This window comes from Fukomys damarensis, unplaced genomic scaffold, assembly GCF_012274545.1.
Source record: "Fukomys damarensis isolate Sample0158 unplaced genomic scaffold, DMR_v1.0_HiC HiC_scaffold_12, whole genome shotgun sequence".
NCBI classification, from domain to species: Eukaryota; Metazoa; Chordata; class Mammalia; order Rodentia; family Bathyergidae; genus Fukomys; species Fukomys damarensis.
The window spans coordinates 3,620,709-3,629,467 of NW_022900924.1; the positions used below are offsets into that span (position 1 = coordinate 3,620,709).

At 45.9% G+C, this 8,759-nt stretch overlaps 2 protein-coding genes across 6 annotated transcripts in view; one reads left to right on the plus strand and one right to left on the minus strand.

Moving 5' to 3' along the window:
* Zmat5 (zinc finger matrin-type 5) overlaps positions 1–5,414 on the minus strand; it is a 31,542-nt gene extending 26,128 nt beyond the window's left edge. For 2 of the 5 annotated variants that reach the window (XM_010603747.3, XM_010603750.3), the window contains exon 1: positions 5,320–5,413. The gene's annotated coding sequence lies outside the window, so the exon portion shown is untranslated. Of the gene's footprint in view, positions 1–3,134; positions 3,182–5,319 lie in introns of those variants that run through there. The other 3 variants (XM_010603751.3, XM_010603748.2, XM_033762313.1) reach the window with 3 other exon arrangements.
* Positions 5,415–5,667: 253 nt separating this feature from the next.
* Positions 5,668–7,534, plus strand: LOC104848051 (cytochrome b-c1 complex subunit 9). Its single transcript, XM_010603752.2, has 2 exons — positions 5,668–5,901; positions 7,262–7,534. The coding sequence occupies exons 1-2, from the start codon at positions 5,752–5,754 to the stop codon at positions 7,304–7,306; spliced, it is 195 nt and encodes a 64-aa protein (XP_010602054.1). The 5' UTR covers positions 5,668–5,751; the 3' UTR covers positions 7,307–7,534.
* Positions 7,535–8,759: the final 1,225 nt, after the last annotated feature.

An 8,759-nucleotide genomic window follows, 5' to 3' on the forward strand; every position in this document is an offset into this window, starting at 1 on the left:
AATGGAACAGATTAGAAGATGCAGCAATAACTCCAAACATACACAAATACCTTAGCTTTGTTTGTTTGTGTTTTTGAGACAGGGTCTCACTATGCAGTTGAGACTGACCTGGAACTCACTGTGTAGCCCAGGCTGGTCTTGAACTCACAGCAATCCTCCTGCCTCAGCCTCCAGAATGCTGGGATTAAAGGCGTGCGCCACCACACCCGGCTACAAACACCCTATCTTTGACAAAGGAGCCAAACACCTCCACTGGAAGAAAGACAGCCTCTTTAATAAATAGTGGTGGATGATACAGCCACATCCATGTTTATAGCAACACAGTCTGTAATAGCTAAATCTTGAAAACAGCCCCAATGCCCATCAACTGATGAATGGATAAAGAAGACGTGGGGTTTTTATACAATGCAGTACTACTCTGCCATAAAGGAGGATGAGCTTCAGACATTTACAGCTAAATGGATGCACCTTGAGACCATACTCTTAAGTGAGATCAATCAGACACACATGTTTAAATACTCCACTGTTTCTCTGGCATGAGAAAACGAAAAGTCAAAAGAAGGTCCAAAATGTATAACAGATACTGGTAACTGGGAAGAAAATGTCCAAACAGGAAGGGGAACAGGGAGGGCGGAAGGAAGTAAAGGACAAGAAAAAGAGAATATTACAAAAATATAAACAAAGCTTTTGTAAATAAGGGGAGAGGGGTTGAAGGGAAGAGAGGGGAATGAGAAAAAAAAAAAGAGGCAAGACATAGCATGCACAGGTACAAATTCCCTCTGACGAAGGTTACCACTGTGTGTATTTAAAACGTACCAATATTTTACTTTTTTTAAAATGTGGATTATTTTTAAATATTAGGAAAAAAAAGTGGGAGGTTTTTCAGGCAGGGATAAACCCTATTGTTTCTCCCTTAGGAGGCTGCCTGGCGTGGATGAATTGGCTTGGGGTGGTAGTTGAGAGACAGAGCAGACGTTCCTCCAGTTCTTGGCAGAAAACTGTCGGGGCAAACCCTGATTCTAACCAGGCCTGGCCTAGTACACCCCAAGGCCCAGTGAAGGTCGGCTGGGCCTGAATCTGGGCTCCAGGGACTGCAGGCTAGAGGCATGGTTTCTCATCAGATCGTTACAGGTCCCAGGAGGCTAGTGTCCAAATAGGAAAGATAAAAATAGTCAGAAGGAGGCTCCTGAACCAGATCTCCAGATTCCAAACTGTCTCTGTCTCCTTCTTCTGTCCCTGGTCTGAGCTCCAAATACCATCTGACCTTCTCTTGTACTGCTCTTCACATCTGGATACAGCCTCCTCAGTTCACCCTACCCTGGGCTGCATCAGATCAACCCTCCTAAAAAACACCCATGCTCCAAATCTTCCACGGCTCCCAAGTGAGAACCCTGTTGAAAATGAAGTCTCCTGGGCGGGACCGAGGCTCAGTGGTAGAGCACTTGCTCAGTATGCGAGAGGCTCTGGAGCCCGGCTGGATCCCCAGGACAGGGGAGGGAGGAACTCCGGGGTCAAATCCTGGAGATGACTTGGGAGACCTGCAGGGATCCCAGAAATCAGTAGCGACTGTAGCATCCTCTAGGAAGTACAGGTACTCCCTAAAAAACAAAAGCCTGGAGGAATGATCTTCCCCCTGAATCTCAAAGGCAGCCTTGGCTGGGGACAGTTGGGTTGAAGACAGTAATTCCAAGAAGACATGGGCCTGGATTCGTGCCTCAGTCAGCAATCAGCCTGATCTGATTATGAATAACTTTAGTTCACCAAAACGTAACCTCAATTTGATGCAATGCACAATTTATAGAGTCAACAAAATTGTTTTCTTACTGAGTAAGGGCCTCCTTATATACAGGAAAGTTTAGAATTGGAAACAGAGATAGAAGGGTAAATCCCGAGTTTAGTAATAATCAGTGTATTCTTGGAATTTGAAGTATGTGTGACTTTGAAAATAATTTGATATGCTGAATATGTCACACGAAGTATTATGATTCTAAGATACTAAAGTTAAAACATATAATTAGGTAGCTGGTAAATATCTCTGTAATTGACAGTAGATTGATGAGTTTAGATTGAGAAGCTACTAATGACTGGACATTAGAATCACCTATGGGAGCTGTATTTCTAAAGGGTGTCTGTCCCACCCTTAAAATCTTCCCCGTGTAATATTCTTTTTTTTTTTTTTTTTTTTGGTACCGGGGATTGAACTCAGGTCCTTGCGCTTGCAAGGCAGGCCACCAAACCGCTGAGCTAAATCCCTGACCGCCCTGTAATATTCTTCATAGTGAGGCCTTCCTCATTGCAGACCAGTGAGGACTGTCCAGCTGTGTGGGACCCTTGCAACATTCCCTCTCCACCCCATGCTCTCAGGCTTCTTGGTTGTGCTGGTACCTGAATCTACACTGCAGAGGCACAGGTGGTCATAAACCCCCCTGTAATATTCTAATTTCAAGTAAGAGATGGAGCCTGGTTGTGTGTGTGTGTGTACGTGACCTTATCCATCTAAGCAAATGTTCTACCAATGAGCCACACCCCCAACAGGAGCCTGCAATTTTTAAACTCCTTAGCCAAGAGCCACTGACATAAGAAAATTTGACTACATCTAAAAAGTACTGAACTGTTTAGAAGAACTTGAAATTCAGTCTGTTTAATTAATTAGATTTTTCTAGTAACTAAGTATCCATGGGGAATTTGTGCTTGTTAGGTTATGCATCTAGAGTACTTAAAAAGAAAATCAAATATATTAAATTTATAAATAGAATTAAAATGTTCAAGCGAATATAGTTAGGCTGTAAAAAGGGCTAAATGTTTAAAGGAATTTAGTTTGTTCAACCTGAGTTCAAATATTAATCAAAGCAAAAGGTAAGGTCATTTTTCCTACTTTCATAGATTCATGTATAGAATAATACTTTCAAGTTGAAATTGATAGCCTGAAGAAAATAAGGTTTTTAAAATTGTTACTCCAGGGCCAGGGATTTAGCTCAGTGGTACTGTTGTCTGCCTCAAAAGTACAAGGTCCTGAGTTTGATCCCTGGTACCAAAAAATAAATAAATAAAATTAAAAAATAATAAAATTGTTACTCCACAATGAGAATTTTCATTTAAAATATAAAAAATAGGCTGGGCATGGTGGCACACACCTGTGGGAGGCTGAGGCAGGAGGATCACCAAGAGTTCGAGGCAAGCGTGGGCTACATAGTGAGTTCAAGACCAACCTGGACGACATAGCAGGACCCTGTCTCAAAAACAAAATAAAGAAAAATAGAAATAGAATAAGCTACACCTTTAACTCCTTGTGGTCTTTCCTACTCACCTCACTTGAAATGATTCTCTCTCCCCCGACCTTCTCAACAGCCAGATTAGATGGTTGCAGATTCCTTGCAGGCTCACAACTTCCTGCCCCAGTGAGGGACCAGGATGCAAGCAGTAAATAACCACAGAAAGCACAACACATCCTGGAACTAGAACATTTTACTTTTCTTTCTAGGCCCTTAGCTAGGTATTGCTCCTGCTCTTTACAGGTGAATAAAAACAGAAAGCAGAGGGTCTGGACCTGATCAAGGTCACACAGAGGTAGAGCCAGGCCTGGAGTCCAGTACCTGGTCTTCAGTGTCACCCTTGCCTGATGACTCTCAGGCTCAGCCCTCTCCTAAACTCCGAAGCCACGTTCTCATTGGACTCGGACATTATCTCCACTGCAGCTCAAACTGAACGTGGCCAAAACAGAACTAAGACCATTCCTGCTGATTTTGCTGCTCAGCTCAAAACTCAAGATGTTCTCGATCCTCCTCTGCAGCACACACCTCACACACCCGCCAACTTGTTCTGCCGGCCCCCACCTCCCAAGATACATCTCGAATCCGATCACTGCCCTCATCCACATCCTCATCGGAACCACTGTCTTCTTTCAACCGATCTCCCTCAGCGACTTCTCCACTTCAGCCCATTCTCCGGAGAACAGCCCAGAGGATGACACTGAAATGACATCTTGTCACATCCCAGTTTAAAACCCTTCAGTGGCTTCCTAGGACAGTTACAGGGGGAAAAAAATAAAATAAATAGACTCCTTACTGTGGGTTACAAGGCCAGACCGGAGCTGATCCCAGCCTGTCTTCTCACAGTCCACTCTACTTGCCCTTAGACATCCCAGGAATGTAGCCACCTCAGTACCTTCGTACCCACGACTTCCTGTTTGCCAGGTTACTGTAATCACTCAGGTCACTAGCCAAGTGTTATCCTCTGAACAGCCACCCAGGCTAAAACAGCACCACCAGCCAGGTGTGGTGGCGCACACCTGTGCTCCTAACACTCAGGAGGCTGAGGCAGGAGGACTGCTGTAAGTTTGAGTCGCTATACAGTGAGTTTAAGGCCAGTGTGAATTACATAGTGAGATCCTATCTCAAGAGCCAAATGAAAAAGAAGAAAGAAAGCTCTGCCCTCATCCCAACAAACAAAAACAAAAAACAAAACAGCACCATCATGTCCTCAGCAAGCAAGCTGGCCTCCATCTGACATTGATCCTCTTGCCTCAACCTCCCAAGTGCCGGGATCACAGGCATGCGCCACCATGACCAGCTAGTCTTCTGCTCTTTAAAGCACGACTGGCAAGACCGGGATTTAGCTCAGTGGTTCTGGCTCCTGCCTCGCAAGCTCAAGAACCCGAGTTTGATCCCCGTTGCCGGAAAAAAAAAGAACATAAAGCACTACTGGTGTGTAGAACCATAGGATTCCCTCGCTCCCACCTCCTCCCCCAACTTTTCACTCATATACAGTAGATGGATAGCTTTACGATTGTATTTTTCACTGCTAGGGACCTGACAGGGACAATATTAGGCACTAGGTAAACATTTATGGAAAGCCTTCGCTCTTCCTACTCTCAAACAAACGAGGTTCTGAGCATGGCGGCGCAGGCCTGTAATCCCAGCACTCCGGAGGCTGAGGCAGGAGGATCACTGTGAATTCGAGGTCAGCCGGGACTACAAAGCGAGACCCTACTTAAAAAAACAAAACAAGAAGGAATGAGTGGTCCCAGGTCGCCTGTCTGCTAAGCCAAGGTTCTTGACTTCGAAGCCTGGAGGTGTGGGAAACAGGAAGCGCAGACAGTACATCCCCCGAGGACCCACTTTTGTCAGCTCCAGGCCTGTACTCCGGGCAGAGAAAAGGGACGAGACAGGAGCTGGGGATCTGCTAGAAAGCCAGATACCCTTCCACCTTCCATTCCCCAAACCAGGAACTGACGGAACGCACAAAATTAGAAGGCAGAGCCCGAGCTTTCCCATAAGTGGAAGGAGAATTCTCCCCCAGACGTCCCTCCAAGGAAGCTACCTGGCTCCGCGGGGCTGGACAACTGCAGGCTCCTCCTCTTGCGTCCTTGCGTCGCGCACTGCTTGCTGGGATTCGTAGTTGGGTACCACCCAACCTTCCCAGAAAGCTTTGGGAAGCTAAATTGAAACAGTGCGGGGAATTGGTGGGGGAGCGCGAGGCCTTCTGGGAGTTGTAGTTCAACTAGTCAAAGCAAGATATCATTGAGAAGAAAAGTGGATAATAAAACTTAAAACACTTGGGCTGTAAGGTTTTGAATCTAATGGGATTTTTATTCCACTCCTGATCATCCAGCCGTTACCTGAGGGGTTCAAAATGATGACCTCTGTGGTCCAAAAAAACCACCAATCCCATAAGGCACTGCACGTAAATTCATTTGGAGACTGAGGTGGCCTCGGTGCTGGCGTGGTGGCAGAAGATCTGCGGTGAGGAAACATGGCTGGCCCGACCATCGCTTCGCGCTTGTACTCCCTGCTGTTTCGCAGAACTTCTACCTTCGCCCTCACCATTGCCTTGGGAGCCGTGTTTTTCGAGCGCGCCTTCGACCAAGGCGCAGACGGGATCTACGAGCATATTAACGACGGGGTGAGGGCCTGGGCCAATCCTGACCTTGGGCCTGCTTAAGAGCTGACAGTGGGAGTGAAAATGGGACGGGACTCAGTGTACCTTTGCCTGGAAGAGGGTAAAAACCGTGGGCGTCTTCTGTCTGGAGACTGCCATCTGTCCTCGACCTACTGTGAATCTTTAAACGTTTTTTTAAAATATGCCATATTTGCAGGGGTATTGATATTTGAACCCCACAACCCTACTTTGCTCATTCGCAGAAGCGAAAACTAAAGCTTGAGAGCAAAAGACTTATTAAGTCTGAGGGCTGGAACTTTGACCCTTGTCTCCTCTGAGAGTGTAAGGGCAGATTTGAGCCGGCGAGAGTCATGAAAAGGACATCTCCTAAGGCGCCGTGCTGACCTTTTAAAATTTCTCTTTCAAGCTGGGCGTGGGGACGCACCCCTTTGATCCCAGCACTTGGGAGGCTGAGGCAGGAGGATCGCTGTGAGTTCCAGACCAGGCTGGGCTACATAGTGAGTTCAATGCCAGCCTGAACTACATAGCGAGACCCTGTCTCAAAAAACAAAAACAAAAAAAAGCCCTATTCTTTCAGTTCTGAAGTCTTACCTCGCAGGCAGTTTTTGTTTTGTTTCGGTTTAATTCTGTAATTCAGGCTAACCATGAACTCACTGTGTTGTAGCCAGGCTGGCCTTGAACTCAGCAATCCTCGTGCCTTAGCCTACCAAGTGCCAAGTGCTGGGATTACAGATGTGTGCTACCAGACCTCTAGGCAGCATGATATTAATGGTTGGGGGCTTTGAAATCAAAGGCCCTGCCTGGGAATAGTAGGCCTTGTCACTTAATAACCATGGCATTATGTTATATTTCTCCTCTGAGCTTCAGTTTTAACTGTGAAATAGAGACCATAATAGTAGCTTTCTCAGGGAATACAGATAAGGTGTTGCAATGCCTGAGGCAGGAGGATCGCTGTGAGTTCCAGTCCGGCCTGGGCTACATAGTGAGTTCCAGGTTAGTCTCAACTACATAGTGAGACCCTGTCTCAAAAAACCGAAAAAAAAAAAAAAATCAAGACGTCTTCCAAGCCCTCAATTATTGTGTTTGGGGCCATTCTCTTAACCTCTGCTTTAATTTCCTGTAGCAGTAGGCTTGTCTGTTCGTATGTACTTCACATAATGATTGAGAACATCACAGTATGTTGTAAATGTTTAGAACTTTGTGTCAAGCCTAACGTTGCTTCTATCCTGCCTGCCACAGCTGTGCGGTTTTAATCAGAACATGGTACTGGCTTCTTAGAAGCTTGTTTTAGTTGAGCAGTGGGAGTAGTTGTAAAATGTGAGAGCAAAGGTTACAGTTTGTGGCTCTTTTCTTTTAAATGCAGAAGCTGTGGAAACACATCAAGCACAAGTACGAGAACAAGGAGTAGTTCCTCGCCTCCCCGGGGCCAGAAGGACCAGGTCCACCTGCTAGCTGTTCGTGCAGACCAGGGGGCTCAGCCCAAAGATGAGTCCTGTGCTGCTCTTCACAGCTGGCACAGGCCACCTGTAGCTGTTGGCAAGAAATGGCTCCACCTGACAGACTGTTTAACTTCTGCTGTGTTTGAAGTGCATTTGATCAGAGTTATCAGCAAATAAATGTAAATTAATCCTTGAGACCTGCCGTTTGCATAGGGAGCTTTGTTGAGTCTGCCTGATCTTCACTTTGCAGTTATTTGAGACGTCAAATAACTGTGCAGACACCTAAAAGACAGGCTCCATCCACCATTTGGAGTCTTCCATTAACTTCCAAACGTGAGACTAGTTGGAGATTTACCTTCAACTTCGGCCTCTAATCTGCAAATGTCATTCTTAAATCACAAGTTTAACCTTTTTGGCTGTGGGGAAGCACTGTGGTATCAGCTGTGTAAAAAAGCTTGGCCTGGGGTCTTCTTTTTTGTTTGTTTTTTGGTTTTTTTTTTTTTTGTTGTTGTTGTTGTTTTGAGACAGGGTCTATGTAGTTCAGACTGCTCTGGAACTCACTGTGTAGCCCAGGCTGGTCTCAAACTTGCAGCGATCCTCCTGCCTCAGCCTCGCAAGTGCTGGGATTACAGGTGTGCGCCACCATGCCCGGCTGGCCTGGGGGTATTGAGCAGATGGCTGCTTTGCGCTTTTTTGTCTGTTCTGCCTTTTAACTTGCTTATGGTGAGCTGCCATACCCTCTGGGCCACAGCCTTCTACCAGAGTTCCATTCTGATTAGTTTGGTTTATCAAGATGCTTACGAAGGATGATTGCATAGGAATTGCACATTAGAACTTACAGCAAGGAATAGAAATTTAAAAAAAAAAAAAAAAAAAGATGCTTAGTTGGTGTGTTTGAATCAAGAGCAAGCACTTGACCTTGCTGAATTTACTTCCTTATCTGTAAAATAGGGATAATAGACATACCTACTGCGTGGGGGGTTTGTGAGCTCTAAAAGGGGTCGTAATGTAGTTAAGGCAGTTACATATCTGGCACGTGGGGGGATGCCGGGAGACCTGGACACTGGAGAATGGACCCAGGGCAGTGGTGGTGAACCTATGGCACGTGTGCCACGGCAGGCTGTTTGCTGTTTGTATCATTGAAAGCTCTAAAAGGTTCACCATCACTGCCGTAGGGCCTTTGCACTGAGCTACACTCTCAGCCCTTTTTTCTGTATTTTATCTTGAGGCAAGGTCTTGCTAAGTCACTGGATTGCCTAGGCTGGGCTTGAACTTGTGATCCCCCTGCCTCAGCCTCCCAGAATGCTGAGATTACAGGTGTGCACCACCATGCCCATTGTGATACATGGGTTTTAAGGACTCAGCCCTAGCAATCTGCTAGAAGGCTAGAGCAGTAGGAAGATAAGAAAGGGGTCATCCATT

Bases quoted from the DNA above. Each gene is read 5' to 3' on its own strand.
- LOC104848051 (XM_010603752.2), top strand. From the start codon at position 5,752: ATGGCTGGCCCGACCATCGCTTCGCGCTTGTACTCCCTGCTGTTTCGC. The intron at 5,902-7,261 runs GTGAGGGCCTGG...TTTTAAATGCAG, and splicing joins ACGAGCATATTAACGACGGG to AAGCTGTGGAAACACATCAA.